The sequence below is a fragment of the Sciurus vulgaris genome, assembly GCF_902686455.1.
Source record: "Sciurus vulgaris genome assembly, contig: HiC_scaffold_570_arrow_ctg1, whole genome shotgun sequence".
Taxonomy (NCBI): Eukaryota; Metazoa; Chordata; class Mammalia; order Rodentia; family Sciuridae; genus Sciurus; species Sciurus vulgaris.
This window is the reverse complement of record NW_027632454.1, coordinates 692,151-712,078: the sequence shown is the minus strand read 5'-3', so window position 1 is coordinate 712,078 and position 19,928 is coordinate 692,151. Positions and strand designations below refer to the sequence as shown.

Genomic DNA, 19,928 nt, shown 5'->3' with positions numbered 1-19,928 from the left:
TTCCTATCATTGAACATTTCAACTATGAATTGCAACCACAGAAAAACTACACAGGATGTCCTAATTTCTGTAACTTTCCTGAATATAAATATATACAACATATGGGTCCACTTCAATGTGGATTGATTGCCTATTCCTAATTTAACTACTCAAGATTTTTCTTTATAGGTAATAGACTTAAAAGACTTTTCTTTTCTTTTACTATTCCTCTCTTTCCTGATGATTGAGAAAAAATTGCCTTCACAGTTCCTGTTTTCAATCATCATAAGCCTGCTGATAAATATTAGTTATAAGTTCTTCCTCAAGGTATGTTCAGTAGACCCACATTCTATCAACATTTTGTGAATAATGCTCTTCAGTGTTTCTGACAATTATTCCCACATATTCTTGTTTATCATTACATGGATGATATTTTGATTGCTGGAACAATACTTATAGAACACAATTTAACTAAATTACAACACATTCTATTACTATCTGACCTATATGTGGCCACAGGAAATATTCAATGACAACTCCATATTAACTAATTAGGACATAAAATACTCTAATTTCATTCCATTCTTCATGTTCCAAAACTCTTTCTTCCAAATTTTTCTTAATTCATTTACAGCGATTATTAAGACATTTTAATTGGGATCCACCTCATATTTCTTTAGTTACTGATATGTTGTCACCTTTCAATTCAGCTGTAGAGAAAACAACATAATCCCAACTTTTTTTTTCAGTTAACTCTTTTACTCACTGCAGCTCTTCAGCATGTTACTAAGAAGTTATTTACAGTTATTATAGATAGATCCCAGCACTCAATGTTCTTTTATCTCTAATATTCTTTACAGAAATGCCGTATGCATTTACTGCATCATCAAATATTGTATGTAATACAGTGGGTATATTCTCCTCAATTTTCAGGAAAAAATATTCTCCCTTATGCTGATATATAGCTTCAATTGATCTCAGATAGTTGTCATCATATTTTATCTCTTACAGGAACAGATATTCATGTTCTTTATGTTCCTTATAGAAAGACTTAACATTTACAGTATTTACAATTTTCTTCATATTCTCAAGCTGTCTTACCTAAATTTTTAATTCCTATTTCTTTCCAATCATCTCAGGATAAATGTCTTTCCTTGTGTCAAGTTTCTCATGCTCCTTCTATAATCTCCTCCATTCCATTTTACAGTGCTATTACTGTCTATACGGATGGAAGAACACAACAAGATTATTATCTATATTCACTGATAAAAAAAATGGACTGATTATTACATATTGCCTCAAGGTTCTCCTCAGTGAGCAAAATTAGCTGCAATTATTTTGGCTCTTCATATGTTTCCCACAACATTAAACATCATTACAGATTCTCAGTGTATAGCCAAACTGATAATTTCATATGTCCTCTGCAAGTCGGTTACCTGATTTGGACTCTAATTTGTTATCCCTGTTTATTACTTTTCAATCTCTTTTACAGGATTATACAGCTCCAGTATTTCTTCCTCATATATGTAGCCACACTAAGATTTCTGGACAACTCACTGAAGAAAATGCTTATGCTGATGCTGCTATAAAATCACTTTATCCTCTCTTTTCAGATGCCAAGGTATCACATTTTTTTCATCAAAATGTTCATTTTTAATGAGATTCTTTTCTATTTCCTCTCACTAGGCCCATATCAATGTTAATAATTGCTCTCATTTTAAACCCTTTTGTTTCCCCACTTGGGGAATATGAAACCCTCGAGGTTTATATTATAATGCACTTTGGCAGATAAATATAACTCACTGTCCTCCTTTTCACCCCTATTTCTTTTTACATGTAACCACAGATATATCCCCAGGTGTTTTACGGGCCAATGCACATTGTTCAGAGAAGGTCTCAGCCTGTATCTCTCATGTACTCCTTTGCACTGGCCCCATGGGCAAACCTCATCATTTAAAACTGAGAATGCCCCTACTTATCTTCTAGTTCCTTTGCTAAGTTTTGTAATCAATGGAATAAAATTTTAACCCATGGAATTCCTCGCAATCCTACTGTGCAGGCTTTAGTTGAGCATGCACATCACACACTTAAAATGTACCTTTTAAAAGAAAACAAAAATGGTACATAGTCTTGCTCATGTTAATAATGCTCTCAATATTGCCTTGTTCACAAGAAATGCCCTTAATATACAGTATGAAGATAATACACATCATTGGTCCTCTGTCTTTTCCCTAAGGAACCCCATCAATGATTTAGGTAAAATATTAATTTCCACCATATTCAATATGGCAGGAACCTGCACATTTAATTTCATGGTGAAGGGTATATGCTGTTGTTATTAGTCCTACAGGTCCTGTCTGGATTCCTGCCAGATGTGTGAGATCCATCCATCATCATGAGTTGGCATCAAGGACTTCTCAATCTAATTCCCAAATTCTATTTGACCCTGAAAGAAGAAGACCCTAATTCAAAGAAGAAATATCCAATAGGAACAAGAGGCCCAAGAAATCCTCAGTTTTCTAATCATCTAGTGACTTGGGGGGATATAAAAATTTTAACAACCTGTGCTCAACATTTGCTAGTCAAGATGGATTTAGAATGTACCCTGGGAAATTTGGTTACACTTCTGTTCGCCAAACTTACCCAGAATTCCACAACTATACTGACTGTTATTGTGTTATTTCTGTGTTATTGTATCCTTGTTGGTGGTGACCCAGTACTTAGCAAAAATTGTTAATACTTTTGAAATTTTTATCATCACTCTATTCTTGATAATACTGCAGCTATTGATTATTTACTGATGTTACATCATAAGGGATGGCAGAATTTAATAATATGTGTTGTTTCAATTTAACTAATAATAGTAACCTCATTTAAAGGGAATTGAATCATCTTAAGGACATTTAAAGAAGGTTAAACAAGATGATGGAAGAGGAGATTTATTAGATTGGTTAAACTTATGGCTACAAAATTTTACATAGATCAAAGAGCTTTCCATTGGAGAATGTTTATTGATATTTGCCTTATTATACTCTGCTTTTTTTTTTTTTTTTCCAATGTTTGCCTTGCTTTCTCCCTCCACCTTCATTGAACTGAAGACTAGTCATGTCTATTCTAAAGGTCAGACAAAACAAAAAAGGAAAGTTGTATGGATTTCAGATCAGTCAATGTACAGAGGAGCAAAAGTCCTTTCAGTTGAGCAAATGCCTCAGGACACAATAGGTGCTCTGTTTGAATGACTTAGAAATACTCTGAAACTCCTTGGTCCTTGAGGCCTGGAAATATTATATTATTATAATAACTTTTGGTCTTAGTGGACTCTGAGAAGCAAGCAAGTTATGTGATCTGGACATGAACAAAGATAACTGTACTATGTAAACTAGTGTAATGTGATATGACCCTGGAAAAGATAATACACTGGACTGATTTTCCCATGAGAGCTTCTTGCTCTTCACCATCCTGTGTGTTTGCCTCTTTATTAACTCTCCCATTAACCTTTATAACTGGACCCCAATTAACCTTTACAAACCACCCTGCACAAGTCTAAACAGGAAAGGAAAAGTGGGGAAACTGAGGCCTGATGACAGCAGCCAAGAGGAGCAGATGGATTAGGAACTACATCTGACCCTAGTCTCACGTTTTCCCCCTTCTCTCACTTTGATATAAAGGAGACAAGTGTTAAATGCAGCACAAAGGAGCCCTGTTCTTTGAGAACATATTGAGGGCCCCTAAGGAGCACCCGCTAACAGTGCTCAGTAGTGCCCTTTCCAAGACCCAGTTATCCTGAAGATATGTGAATTTGACTGTACATAGGGAGAGGCTATTTTTTACTTTCTGTTGCCATCCACATGGGTTTATTCAATCTACCAAGATTATATAAAATCCTAGGGGAAAAAATAAGCAATACCTACTAAGAATTGAGCACTCACTGTGGCCCAGTCTTTCACAGTAGCACCACCTTACCCATGATGACAGGTGAATGTCATTGATACAGATGGGAACACTGCGGCTTACAGAGCCAAAGTATCTTTCCCAAAGACAGGGGCTCAAACCCTGTATTCTCCACCACTAACCATCTCTGCTTTTCTCAGAGATGGGGTGTGGAGAGAAGTACCAGGGGAGCAGATTGGGGCTTCGAGGAATTAGCTCTGTTCTTTCAAATTGCAAATTTGTGCAAATTACTGGCAGTTATCAGAAAGTTTTGAGGCAACTGGTTTGGAATTTGGAAAATCATATAAGTATATGATAAGTTATAAGAGATCAATGACATTACTACCCCTAGAGAGAATGTCTGGAGACCCCTCTGGGAAAATTTTATTCCACTATCATCCTGGGAAGTAAAGCACTCTTATTGTCTCCATTCTTCATTCGAAGAAACAAGGCCAGGAAATTTTGAAATATGCAAACCAACTGTGTTGAAACAAGAATGAGAATCCAGATCTCAGCGTTCTGCTCTAAGATGTTTCTCCCACCTGGCTATGTTGCCTTTTACAAGACCCATCAGATTACTATCTTGAGGAGTGTTTAGACTACAGCTGTTGTCAAAGAAAAAAAGAAAAAGAAAAGAAAATATTAGAGAAACCCCTTTATAATGCTGGGAAGAGGAGCTAGTTAGGACTGGACTTTTTCTACCCAAAAGACAAATCTTTTATCTTAATTTTATCCTGCTGAATATTGTTTTAAAATGTGAACATTTTATGTAAAATGCAATATATATATATATATATATATATATATATATTTAAAAATTATAAGAAAAAGTATTTAATGGGATCTTTCTGGCACTTATGCAAACTGCATAACTGCATTTTATTGATTTTGGTGATAGGCATTCTCTACCTTTTAAAAATGTGTACTTATTGTGATTTTACTCATTCTAGATATTCAATTCTGTTTTTAAAAAAGTGAATATTCTGGCCTTCAGGGCTCATGACCCAACAGTGACCAGCCCTCCGGACCCTGCACCAAACAGAAGAAAAAGTAGACTCAAATATCCATCATGTTGGCTTAGGACCAGACTTCCTATAAGACTTCCAGAGAGCAAGATATAAAAGCAAGAATCAATAAATGGGATGGATTCAAACTATAAAGCTCTTTCTCAGGAAAAACAAGAATGTGAAAAGAGACCCTCTGGATTGGGAGATAATCTTTTCCACAGGCACTTCAGATAGAGCACTAATCTCCAGAATTTATAAAGAACTTAAAAAAATTACAACAAAAACACAAAGAAATCTATAATTCGGCTAAGTAACTGGACAGACACTTCACAGAAGTGAAGATATATAGGTGATTAAAAAATATATGAAAAAGTGTTCTTCATCTCTAGTAATTAGAGAAATGTGAAGATTTTATCTCAATCAAATTAGAATGGCTATTTTCAAGAACACAAGCAGTGTGTGTTGGTGTGGATGTGGGGAAAAAAGGCACACTCATGCATTGCTTGTGGAGTTGCAAATTGGTACAGTCACTCTGGAAAGCAGTATGAAGATTCCTCAAAAAACTTGGAATGGGCTCACCTTTTGACCCAGCTATCCCACTCCTCAGTTTATGCCCAAAAGAATTAAGATCAGCGTACTACAGTGGCACAGCCAGAGCAATGTTTATAGCTTCTCTATTCACAATAGCAAGATTGTGGAACCAACCTAGATGTCCTTTAAAGATTAATGAATAAACAAATTGTGGTGTGTTGGAATATTACTTAGTTATAAGGGAGAATAAAATTATAGCATTTTCAGTTAAAAGGATGGAATTGTAGAATAATATGCTAAGTAAAATAAACCAATCCCCCTCAAAAAAAAGCTGAATATTTTCTCTGATATGTGGATGATGACACATAACAGGGAGTTTTGGGGGGTAAGAAGGAGAATGGAGAAACTTTAGATTGTGTAGCGGGAAATGAGATGGTAGTGGATGGGTGAAAGAGAGAGAGTGAACTGAAGCAGACATCATTACCCTGTGTACATATATGATTACATAAATTATGTGAATCTACATTGTGTACTACCATAGAAATGAAAAGCTGTACCCCACTTGTGTACAATGAATCAAAATTCAGTTTGTAAAACTAAAAATAAAAATGTGAACATTCTAAACTTGTACATTTACCTTTAAAAATTCTGGGCCATATGCCAGGCAGAGAGGTGTCTGCCTATAATCCCAGAGACTTAAAGGACTGAGAATGGAGGACAGCAACTTCAAGACCAGCCTCAGCAACTAAATGAGTCCCTATGAAAAAAACTTAGATATTATCTCAAAATTACAAAAAAAGGGGCTGGAGATGTAGCTCAGCGGTTGATTGCCCATCAGTTCCATCCTCAGTATCAAAAAATTGGAGGAAAATATTCTAAAGACCATGAGGTAGAAGACTGTTACTCCATGAACACTGATGCATTGTTCTTTTAAAAATGAGCTCTTATCATCTCCTACTTTCCAGAACAAGAAGTTGAGAATAATAAACTTAATTAGAGATGAAAGGGTTTGGAAATAAATGATAATGTGGAATTAGAATGATCACTGAACTCACTGATATTGCCCCACATGTTACATTATAGAGCCCAGGTATTCCTGTTGTAGTCCATGAACCATGCAACTCACCTGAAAACAGAAGTGAATGCACATTCTCAGGCTTGAACTGGACATACTGAATCGATTTCATACTTTAACAAGATCTCCAAGTGATTTCTATGTAAATTAAAATTTGACAGCCACTAAATAATCCCTCCATGACTGTTAGAAATTTTTATAAGCACGATAAACATCACTCTCCTGTGTCATTTCTTCCTTTCTGTCTTCATTCCTCATATGACTCATGAGAAAAAGAAAATTTTTCTAAATAATAGATTTATTAATTTATTTTTAATAAAAAACATGCTGCTTTCTAAAACATTAATAGAGCCACCTACTTGTAAATTGATCCATTCTGTTCCATCATTCCAGATGTGGAACACCTATAAAATCTTAAATTGTTCAACAAACATACCAATTGTGGTAACTTTGAGAGATTATGTGATTAGTATGTTCATAGAATTGAATATGTAGGACTTAATGGATTAAAAAGCAAAATCATCTTTATGAAACTATAGAGAAAGACATGGAAAATATTAATATTTATATAAATAACTTTCCTTCAATAAGAAAAATAGATGAATGACTTCGATAGAAATAAGTAAAGAAGGCTTCTGGCCAGGAAGGAGAAAGGGGCGGGTCCAGCGGGCAGCGCGTGGAGGTGTCGAGCTCCTGGGACCCGCCAGTGCGCGGGGTCCTTGGCCCTTGCAGACGCATTGGCCGCCGTCGGTCTGCGGGAGGCGGGTTATGGCGGCCCGCGACAGTGGGCTCTCTGAAAGAGTTCTCCGGGTGGACGAGGGAAGAAGAAAGGCTCCGGCGGCCCCAGCAGCCCGGTGCCTCCGAGGCCTCCGCCCTCCTGCCTGGGCTCCGCCCCTCACGCCACCGGCCGGCCCCTCCACCCCGTCGCCGCATAAACGGAACCTGTATTACTTTTCCTACCGGCTCTTCGTAGGCTTCACGCTGCTGTGTCTGGTGGCCTTCCACCTGGGACTCCTCTTCGTGTGGCTCTGCCAGCGCTTCTCCCGCGCCCGCATGGCCTCCAAGAGGAGCTCCCGGGCCCCGCCGGCGCCAGCCTCTCCCTCGCCCCACGCCCCAGCGCCGGGCGGTGTGGCGGAGCACGTCCAGGCCTTCCACAAACTTGCCTTTGAGTACATCTCCATTGCCCTGCGCATCGATGAGGCTGAGAAAGCTGGACAGAAGGAGCAAGCTGTGGAATGGTATAAGAAAGGTATTGAAGAACTAGAAAAAGTAATAGCTGTTATAGTTACAGGACAAGGTGAACAGTGTGAAAGAGCTAGACGACTTCAAGCTAAAATGATGACTAATTTGGCTATGGCCAAGGATCGTTTACAACTTCTAGAGAGCTGCAACCAGTTTTGCAATTTTCCAAGTCACAAACAGATGTTTTTAATGACAATACTAACTTGACATGCTGAAATGGACATCTTCAGTCAGAAAATAGAGCTGTTCCAAAAAGAAAAGATCCCTTAACACATGCTAGTCATTCACTGCCTCGTTCAAAAACAGTTCTAAAAACTGGATTCACAGGTCTTTCAGGTCACCGCAGAGCACCGAGTTGCAGTGGTTTATCAATAGTTTCTGGAGCAAGACAGGGTCCTGGTCCTGCAGCTGCCATTCATAAGGGTACTCCTAAAACAAATAGAACAAATAAGCCTTCTACCCCTACAACTGCTCCTCGTAAAAAGAAAGACTTAAAGAATTTTAGGAATGTGGACAGCAACCTTGCTAATCTTATTATGAATGAAATTGTGGAAAATGAAACAGCAGTTAAATTTGATGATATAGCTGGTCAAGTGTTGGCAAAACAAGCCTTGCAAGAAATTGTTATTCTTCCTTCTCTGAGACCTGAGTTCTTCACAGGGTTTAGAGCTCCTGCCAGAGGATTGCTACTCTTTGGTTCACCTGGAAATGGCAAGACAATGTTGGCTAAAGCAGTAGCTGCAAAATCTAATGCAACCTTTTTTAATATAAGTGCTGCAAGTTTAACTTCAAAATATGTGGGGGAAGGTGACAAACTGGTGAGAGCTCTTTTTACTGTGGCTCAAGAACTTCAGCCTTCTATAATTTTCATAGATGAAGTTGATAGCCTTTTGTGTGAAAGAAGAGAAGGGGAGCATGATGCTAGTAGACGTCTAAAAATGGAATTTCTAATAGAATTTGATGGAGTACAATCTGCTGGAGATGACAGAGTACTTGTAATGGGTGCCACTAACAGGCCACAAGTGCTTGATGAAGCTGTTCTCAGGCATTTCATCAAACGGGTATATGTGTCTTTACCAAATGAGGAGACCAGACTACTTTTACTCAAAAATCTGCTATGTAAACAAGGAAGCCCATTGACACAAAAAGAACTAGCGCAACTTGCTAGAATGACTGATGGATACTCAGGAAGTGATCTCAGAGCTCTGGCAAAAGATGCAGCACTGGGTCCTATCCGAAAACAGAAACCAGAACAGGTGAAGAATATGTCTGCCAGTGAGATGAGAAACATTCGATTGTCTGACCTCACAGAATTCTTGAAAAAGATAAAACGCAGTGTGAGTCCTCAAACTTTAGAAGCATACATACGGTGGAACAAGGACTTTGGAGATACCACCGTTTAAAGAAATGTATTTGTAAGCCTGCAGAACATTTTACTTAGCAAGAAAGAAACACATGATCTTCAATGAACAATTACCAACTACTACAGAAACTCTTAAGTTTACAAACTCTTCAAAGTCTTAAAGTTATTTGTGCTCCAGAATTGAAGATGAATGTGACAACAAATAAAGTACACAACATGAATGGAATATTTTGTTGTTTAAGGCCTTCTTGCCTTGGATGTTCATGATTATTTCAATGGGCACTGTAAGGTAGAACACAAGAATAGCTGATTCTGGTCTTCTTTACCAATATAATTGTAATGTAAATAATAATTTGTATATTGTGTTGCAGATGAAAGTATTCCAGAGACAGTGAATGGTAGAAGACACAGAGCCTTTGGTTGTTTGTCTTGTTTTTTCTTACAGTAGTAATTTTTTCTATTTTTCTTTCCTAATGTCTTAACTATCAGTGATTGGAATATCAAACATTCTTGTTTCTTTTTTTGTTGGTTTGTTCCTGGTTCTTTCCTTCTTAAAAATCCAGTGTGCCAAATGAAACTTTTCCTAACAGCAATAGGGAAAAGCTAGTTTGAGGCTTTTTTTCCTTCACAAATCTACAAACATTACACAGTTGTTCTATTCTTTTTACTTTTTATTTTTCTATTATATTACTGCCAAACAATTTAGAAAGCAATAGAGAAACAAAGGAAATCTGGTAAAATAGAGGTTTGGCTTACTCTATCAGGTAACATGTAGATCAGTCTTCATATATCTACAGGTTTTTTCCTAAAAGGCCAAAATTTATTGTAAACTGTTACCTTATTCCAGATGAAATTTATTTTCTGGTAGAATTATTCTGATACTTGAGAGAGCCAATTTTAACTGCTATGAAAGTGGCTCCAGTGAGAAAGAAGGGAAATACTGGGAGTTAAGACATTTCTAATTTATTGCTTATTACTTACTGTTTACAGAATAATTATAAACCTGTAGAACTACCATCTTTTATTCTTAATAATTATGACCCCCTTCACTGAAACTTACAATACTGAATTTTTATACACTGCATACATTTTATAGGTTTCTTGTGCTTACTTTATTAAGAAGTTCTAGTCTGTTGATTAACTTTTTTGTTTCCCCAAAATGTACAGTAGTTGTTGTTGATCATATAAATATTCCTGGACTTTTTATTATATGTCATTGTAGAAAGTAGAGACTCATATCATGGCCTTTTAAATGTTAAAATAAAGGCAAATGGATGTTTGCCCTTAGTTTACTGGTTAAGTTTGTTTACAGAATTTTTCTTTGGTGCTTAAAGGATGCTATGTAGAATGTCATGGTGAAAAGAGTAATTTTGTAGTAGTAACAAAGTCTTTTCATTTAGGAAAGCCATTTTGAAAGAATACATAAAAATACAATTGCCCCTACCAGACAAGAATTTTATAATGAAGATTATACATCTCCTTAATTTTATTCTTCAATTTGTTAAATATTTGTCTAGCTATAGATGTATGGTTTCTTAGGATTGAATGCTGTTTGTACCCATAACTTTAATCATGATTTTAGAATTCCCTGGATGATAAAAATGAGTTGTGATAAATAGAAGAAAAATAACTTAAGCCACAGCTGTGCTCTTTTAGGTCATGAGTGTATCTTTTTAAGGTATCAAATGTTAAAACATCAAATATAAAATACCAATAATGAAAAGTAGTGATAAACATATATATGAGAAGAATTGGGAAATCTCAAAATCTTTTCAATAAAGCTCATAAAATTCTTTTTTATTTAGAAAGGGATATACATTAAAGGACTATGGTTCCAGCCCAACTTTAATCTCCTTTAAAATTATCACAATTTATAATTCTATTGGGAAAGTTTTTAGATAGCAAAGATTTCAAGTGTTAAACTTATAAGTCAAGTTAATATAAAAAAGGAGTCAGTTATATTACTGACCATCCATGTATAAAAATTGCTTTGCTGATTAAGTCTGAATAATGGTAGTGCTATGATGTACTACAACCAAATTTTAAGCTGTGTTTCTTGCATAGAAAGGCCATGAAAGTAGAATAATTATGTAGTAGGAGATAAGGGATTGGTTTGGTCATTTTCAATAAAAATAGAAGTTGTGGATGTTTTCTGAATTAATATTAGTCATAGATTGTGACCTTTTATATTTCATGTTGAACTCGGTGTTATATTTCTTAAAAGATAATGCTTGAATATGAAGCTTTGGTGCGCTCTTCTTGTTAATATGGCAGAGTTTTGTAAACTAAATTGAAACTACTGATGTTCTGAACTTTGAGCCAAAAAAATCAGTTCTATCTTTCCAGATGTATTAGGAGTCAAAGATTATTTTAAAACAGTCTGCCCATTGAGGTTATTAGCTTTCTGGCTTGCATATATATGTTCTGTGCTTGAGAAGAACTGGAGGAAAAGCAGGTAGAATTCTTAATTAAATACATATACAAAAGTCTTTGTTTATAGTGTAAAATTCTTTATATTTTGTACAAAAGCTAATTCTTTTGATAAAATGAACCATTTACAAATTTTTTGGACTCTGAGTCAAAGGATTTTCCTTTAAATGCTTGTCTCAATTTCAAAAAAAAAAAGAAAGAAGCAAAGAAGATGAGCAGGCAACTCTCAAAAAATAAAAAGTGAAATAAAAGATTGCAAAAGCAACAAAGAAATTGAGCTCTTCAAAAATGAAAATGAAAGTCATAATGGGCTTCCTTCATGGTATCACTGAATAGGATCCAAGAAGTTTACCCAGAAGGGAAATGGCAATCTCAACTTGACCCTTGGCCTTGACTTACTCAATAGAAAGAAATTTCAGGACATATCAGAAGAAGCACAAATATTTATTTAGGAAAACAAGGAGATTACATAGAAATGTAATAAGAGCCCAATATACACTCAAGAGGAGAAGGGGTGCAGGTACGTGAGACTGATACTCATCTTAGGGGTAATGGGCTCATCTTTTTAAAAGAAATTTTGTAGATAGTGAACATGAGAAGTGCCAAGGGGAGGGGGTGAAGGGATATCTATCTGTTGAGCTAAACACTTAATCATGGAGCATGGGGTTCATTACACTTGCCTGATCCTCTCGGGGTCTCTATGTTGGTGTCATTCAGTCAACACATAGCGTGTAGAATATACTGATGAGCCTCCAATGATATTTTTCCCTTCACTTTATTAGTCTAAAGGAAACATTATGAAAACTAGCAATATATATGAACAATAATTTGACTCATAATACTCCAAGTTTTAAGTTCTTTTAAACAATTTATTTCCAGAGGAGAATAATCTTGGGGAATAAAGGCGAGGGTGCTCAAAACAGCTTCTCAGATTTAAATTTGAAGTTTCTTTGTTGGTTTCCATTCTACCTATCCTTGTTTTTTTCTGCCTCTACCTCAAGGGGCATGGAATCATGTTTTCCTCTTCTAAGAAAATTTCAAATGTGTATATATATTTTATATTACACTAGTTAAGTCTCTTTAAAAAATCAGGTGATGATGAGTCTAATAAGTCACTTGTTACCTAACTTATTTTAAAAAATGTCCCTAATGGATTCTCAGTAGGTTCCCTGAGAAAAACAATCCCCGATATCATTAGAAGGCAAGTTAAAATATGAATGTGTCCACAAGGGAATATTGTGCATCTGTCATGTTCAAACAGACATCACCATTTTCCATTGGGGGGGTGTTACTTACACCTGGACCTTTGAACCGCTTCTGATGAGAACTCTCCCCTCTGGATACTTCAGTGTTTCACTCTCAGATCCCTGCCAATATCTAGTTCCAGCCTTACCATAAGCACAACCCCAAACTGCTGAACAGAAACTCTAGGTGTATAGCCAGCAGGCTATGGTTTAGTAGGTCCTCCAGGTGATTTCATTGCAACTCACCATTGGTGGAAAGAAACTGCTTTCATTCTAAATTTTCAGGAAGTGTTTGTCAGACACTTTTTTCCAGCCCTGGTGCCAGGCAACAGAGAAATAATAACAGTAATTATATGACAAGCAATAATACTTCCTGGAACATATGGGGAGGAATATTCAGCCTTGAGGAACCAGGAAAAATGTTCCAGGAAAGGAATGTCTAAATTAAGACCTGTAGAGTAAATAAGAGTGAATCAACAGCCAGAAAAAAGGGTGTTTCTGGTGAAGGAAATGCCACATGCAAAACAGAGTTTGAATTTTAACATAAAAAACAGAGTACCATGAAGGCTTTTAAACAGGGGATTACCCAATGCAAAACATCTTTTGAAGCATCATTCAGACAATGCACTAGGTTCTGGCTAGGCATGAGTGGAAACCAGAAGTGCTACTAGGAGATGATTGCTTCAGTTTAATTAAGAAATTAGAGTGGCAGCTTGGATAGCAGAGAAGCAGCAGCTTAAGGAGCTGTTTAGGAGATAGGATGTGTGTGATTTGAATCAGCAATGTCCCACAAAACCTCACAAAGCTCCCTGGTACAACAATGTTCAGAGGCAGGGTTTTGAGGATATGGTTGGATTATGAGGGCTGTAATCTCACCAATGGATTAATCCATTGATGGATGCATAGCAGAATAAAATTTTGGGTGAACTGGAAACTGTAAGATATGGGACCAGAAGGCAGAAAGTCCTTGGACTATACCTTTAACCTGACCCCCCTCTCCAGATTTATGTCTCCCCTCTTCCTTGCCTTCCTTTCAACAATGAAGTGATCATATTTGCATCACAACATACTTCCCACCATGATGTTCTGCCTCTTAGAAGCCAAGAACAATGGGGCCAAATCATAAGTCAAATTAAATCTTCCCTCTTTTTAGTTGATTCTTCAGGTACTTTGCCAGAGCAATGGATATCTGTCTAACATAGAACCTATAACTAAGAAAGAATATTGTTGAGGGTGCATCCTGTTTTCCAACTTAGAAGAAGACATTTCATTTCTATACAGAAATATCACAGGTGGAGAGAATAAAATTAAAGTGTGCAGAAGACTCTACTTCATGTTTGAATCCATTAAACTTTATGTGTCTTTTGGACTTCCACACACAGAAGCGATCATTAGACGTGTGGGTGTTGAAGATAGAGCACAACAAAGCAAAGAAAGAACTTCAAACTCTCTTCAACAGAAAAATGTCAAAAAGTAAAGAAATGAAAACATGACCTCTATATTTCATGATAAAGATGTCCTCGCAGACCTTAGAATAGAAGTTTTGGTGGGATCCTGAGCCAGCCCCTGGATGATAGAGGAACAAGAGTGTGATAGAGATGGCAGAGATGGCTTCAGAAAGAGGCAACTTGCAATGATGATGCAGAAGATGGCAAGAAGGGTACAGGCATGAGGGAAGTCTGTATCCTAAAGAAAGGTGCACCCAGAAGGAGGGATTCATACTGAATAATTTCAATAAATTTTAAGTTTTTGAAATCCATCCATGCTTTTGCATCTGTCAATAATTCACTCCTTCATATTGCTGAAAAATAGTCTACCATATGAACATACTATGACTTCTTACTCAATCTCCAATTAATAGACTTTTGTATTATTTTGAGTGTTTGGCTGCTGTGCACACTTAGTTTTGTCAAGTATTTTCTCTTTTGGTGTATTTTAATTTATTTTTCCATGCTCTACATCTAAGAGTAAAACTGCTTTTTCACAGAGCCATTTAATTTTTTTTTCATACCATGAATTAAACTTAGTTGTGCTTAACAAATGAGCCAAATCTCCATCTCCTTATTTTTTTTTTTTATTTTGATACAGGATCTCACTAAATTGCTTAGGGCCTTACTAAGTTGCTGAGGCTGGCTTTGAATTTTGGATTCTGTCTCTGCCTCCAACCAGTTAATTTTTATAAGAAAGTTAATAATAGTTTTCTACCTTTGTTGCAAATTCTTTTTAATGGACAAATACTATGCCATGTGTACATATACAACATTTTCTTTATTCATTCATCAAAATTTCAGGCTTTAAAAAATTAGTGGGATATGGTGTGCACACACATAACCCTAGTGACTTAGGTGACAGGCAGGAGGATCACAAGTTCAAAACAATGCTCAGCAATTTAGCGAGGCCCTAAGTAACTCAGCAAGAACTTGCTTCAAAATAAAAAAATAAAAGAAGATCTGGGTTTAATTGTTCCTGGCTTCACTTCCTGGTTCAAAAAAATAATTTGTGATAAATGTAGGTAAATGTACATATAGAAAATGACAAGGAGATGGTAAATATGAAACATAAGTATTACACATTTTAATTCTATACACATGAGAAATAAAAATAATTGATATAATTAATATCCACTATACAGTAGTTCCTTCCTATGTAAATTTATGATTACACAAATGGTATGCCTTTATGCCATGTACAGAGAAACAACATGTATCCCATTTGTTTACAATAAAAAAAATAGAAAAAAAATAAAAAAATAAAAAAATAAATTAAATAAAGGTATTATGTTCATCTACAAAAAAATAAATAAATAAATATCCACAAGAGATGCATAAGATCATTAATTTTTTAAAAATACTTCAAGTTATTATTCATTCTTTCCTTCATTTATTTCTTCTCAGAAATCATAAATAGGAACTCAAAAGTATTATAGAAAGTGAAGAAATAGCTTTTCTCTCTAGCAAGACTATGCTGCTCCTGTTATAGCATTTACAATTTAGTTGGGGTTTCAGTGGGTATCAGTAAATAGATACACATGCAAAAGTTAGTTATTAATCCTCTTTGAAATATTTTTTTTTCCTACTGAGGAAATGAGACTTCATAGAATTAGCCAAGGTAATTGTTAGACAGTAATAAGAAGGTTGCTTTCAACTTAGGGATGTAGTTGTTTTTATTATTATTAATACTATCATTACAGCTACTCTGTAGGAAATGCTGCATGTGATCTCAAAACTCAATATCGTAAAACATGATTACAGATAAATAAATCTTTCAAATATAATGCCTTGTGAAGAAAAGAAAGTATAGAAAACATCATCCTTAGAAATGATAGAAGGAATGAACTCGAAAGTGATATCCCAAAAGAGCATTTATATTCTTGGCTAAATATATTATATTGTTCTTTGTCTAATTAGACTGGCCCAGCTATTTCTCACATTCACTATTGGCAATATATGATTGCAAGGCAAATTTTTGCTCTATATTTTACTTTTTCATGTCATCTTCAAAGTCCCCTATAAGAACACTCACACCATAGGCATATTTCTTGCTTGCAAAATTTAGTTTCCAATAACTATGCCAATTTCTGTTAACAAACACTGTGTTTATATTGCAATCAGAAAAAGCTAGCCCTGATTTTTAGAAAATCACCCTTATTGAGTGGATTTCTTTTTATAGACTTTGTGCAGAATGTTAGCATGTACAAGACTAATAAGAGTAAAAACTTTATTAACCCTGTGAAGTAGGGGTCAAGAGTTCTCTGATTTTTTTTAACTTGATTAAAATGAGAAATGTAACAAGTTTACATAGGTAACTGATCTAAAATTAATCAAAACTGATCCTCAAGATCTATGCCTAAATAAATTCTACTGAAAAAAATTTCCTTGGATATTTAAATGTGATGTATTCTTTGTTGTACACTAAAAAGGAAAAGAAATGGTGATACGATTTTGTCACAAATATTTGGCAAACTTAGAGTCTTTTTTAGAATTTTTAAAATTCATTAACTTAAAACCCATTCTAAATACTTTCATTATATTTTGCAGCTCACTAAGGAAATATATTTATTTTACAGTTTTGCATTCTTCAATGTAGCTGATGTTTTAGAAGTATGATATTTTTGACCTGTTCATACTTGTTTGTGTTTTATTTGACCCAATGATTCTTTTCTTTGGTTCTTATGCATTTGCACACATCCCCATCATTTTTTTTCCTCACGTTTTCTCTTTCTTTTTTCCTTTTTTAAAATTAGTGTTTAAATGGCTCTCAAGTGATTCAGTGCAAGAATTAGCTCAACTTTTACTTTGTTACACAAAAAATGATAATTTTATCCCTCAATTATACCTTAGTTTCTTGCTTGTAGTTTTATAGACTAATCACTTCATTAGTTTATTAAATGCAGATATTCTCTTTAATTTCCCCAGTGAGAGATTTTAGATAATTTAGAATAATTATTGTCTTGAATTAAACAAGTATTATCCAATATTATATGCCTGTACTTCTTAATCCCACTGCCTTCTTAGAAATCAATCCATCTCCCAATGACCAAAAAAAATAAGCAAATGAAATGAATACAGTTCTAATTTTTTTCATATATGTTGAATTAATCTTATGTAACTCAGTAATTGAGATAGTCAAGCATGTAGGGGGAATATTACATTTTTGCCCAGTTTGTCAACATAGAGTTTCTGGTCTTCTATCCAAAAATTAATTTTAAGACATCTCTGATTGTTTTGATGATATTTTTAGAATTTTATATTAGAATGTGTTCATGTGAATTGAGTACCTTTCAATAGTGATACATGCATGATTTTTACCACATTATTTTCTGGCACATTACCAAGCACTGCAATGATTTAACAATCACTCTTTTGTAGATTTTGTGTCTTGCAAATAAAATAGATTTCTTCAGAAAAGTAATCTATGCATAGGCATTTTTTAATTCAAAATCAGGGCTTTTTCTACTGCATTTTCCATATTAGGTTCAGTTGACACTTATTATCCACATGACATGATGGTTGGTGCTCATTTGATGCAGTTCTGTGCTCTCATAATTGTCCAGTTGCATTTCTGATCAATGTAGTTTTGAATTTACAAATCTCCCTGCATTTATTCTGCTTACTATTCGTTTCTGTTGATATGGTTAATTGTTTAAATAATATTTTCCCATCTTTACTCTGATGACTAACATACTGATATGACACCATAAGTTTCTTCACTTTCAAATTGTTTGAGCTCCTTTCCTTGTATATGTACAGTATCAAAAATAAATATACCTTAGGTGCAAGTAAAATGCTTGACTAAAACAAAAAAATGTATGGGTTAGATGAATTACACTGGAAAAATTAGAACACATATAGCCATTTGTTAGCTCTGTGAACCTGAGCAATTAAAATTTTCAGCCTCAGTTTCCTCTTATAAAATGTAAAGAAAGGAGTAGCTACGTAAAATCTGGGAGAAGAATGAACAAAGCTATTTTATGTAAAATGCTAAGTTTATCTCAAACAAAGGAGTACCATGTCTTTATATAAATATTGCTTTACTTATAATACTGACAATATTTTAAAACCATTGAGATGTTTTGATGTGGGAAGAACATTCAGCATGTGAAGAAATGTAATGGAAGAGACTACTCACAGGAGGTTAAATTACGTGAAAATAATTTCAATATTATTTAAAAGTGAAAACACATTTTTCTTGGAAAAGTAAACATCAATATCACAGACCTGAGAGCAGTGTATGACAACAACGTCCATATTAATAGAAGTAGTAGAAAGAGAATATATATGTTTCTCTGACAAAGGGACAATCTGTTTGCATTTGATGGAGAAAATAAATGTTGCAAATAAGGAGAATCAAAATGTCTTCATTTGATTTTGAGATGAAAGGTGGATTTTGGAGATTAAATTTTTACAGAATAAAGAAAGAGGATTGATGTTGTTTTTAAGTGTTGGTTTGTGTTCTGAGTTACTGGAATAACAATATAATGGGCATTGTATAAAAAAGTTTATGCCACATTTACAAGATTAGGAGGAATAGAATTTGTAGATACAAAGGCAATTGTTTTATGTTGAAAGCAGTGGAGAAGTACAAGAAAGTAATGCACTTATCTTTCCCAGTTCCTCTAAAGCCAGTCTGAAATAGAAAATTGTCTTTGCAAGGATGCACTCAGGAAATGCACATAAAATGAGGGGTGGGTATAAAAAATAGAAGTGATTTCAAATGTGGGAATAGTTTGAGAAACACAGAAATAATATTAGAAAGACATTTGGTAAATACTTATTATTTGTTGGGCTAATATTTGTCTGATACATAATAGCGAAATGAAAATCATATAGATTATAAAAACTTAAAACATGTTATGCTATATTCTTAAACAACATATACATAGACATATTTTGTGGAATTTAACCAATTGAGTGAATTCAACATCTCACATTATTAAATACTATGAAAAACAAAACTATAAAATACAGTAATAAAATAGAAAAATTAAAGTATCTAGGTGGCTTATCAACTTAAGAATCACACCAAAATTATACCCAGGGAATGTCACTATTTAGTTTTGACAATATGAAAGAGCAGTTAATGAAAGAAGCCTTTTGTATGATCTGACACTTATCTGCAAGGTAAGTATTTGCTTACCTATTAAACTCCATGATTTTTCTTTCATAAACAAAACTTTCCAGTTGAACATTGAACTTACAAAGTGGAAATTTTTTGTGTCAACCTTGTTCTGTTTGCTAAACACTTCATAATATTATCTCAAATATTTTCATCAAAAATAATAAATTTGAAGTTATTAAATAATTTTGGTAGCATTTATTACTGTGTTTAAAACCATTATACTAATACAAAAAATGTCTGCTGTATGAGAATAAAATCATAGGGGTTGAGTGGAATTTAGTAGAAAATAGGAAGTGTTTTCCTTAGAGCTGCTTTAAAGGATACTAGCTATATGTATCTTGGAACAGGCTTTCATAACAAGTGTAGCAAAAAAGTGATAAAATTTTGGTTGTTAGAGTCTTCATGTCATGAATTAATCTATTCAATTTATTTGCACATAATACTAAAATATTTGTATAGATATTTATAGTGCATTCACGCTCTTGAAGAGAAAATATATCAAAGGAGAA

General features: G+C 34.6%; 1 protein-coding gene across 1 annotated transcript; it reads left to right on the top strand.

Moving 5' to 3' along the window:
• Nucleotides 1-841: 841 nt before the first annotated feature.
• Nucleotides 842-11,477, top strand: LOC306652766 (spastin-like; the record flags this gene model as incomplete). Its single annotated transcript, XM_079125480.1, is given in 4 exon segments — nucleotides 842-874; nucleotides 7,323-7,429; nucleotides 7,431-7,916; nucleotides 8,006-11,477. Coding segments are annotated over 4 exon segments (1,788 nt in total). The 3' UTR covers nucleotides 9,168-11,477.
• Nucleotides 11,478-19,928: the final 8,451 nt, after the last annotated feature.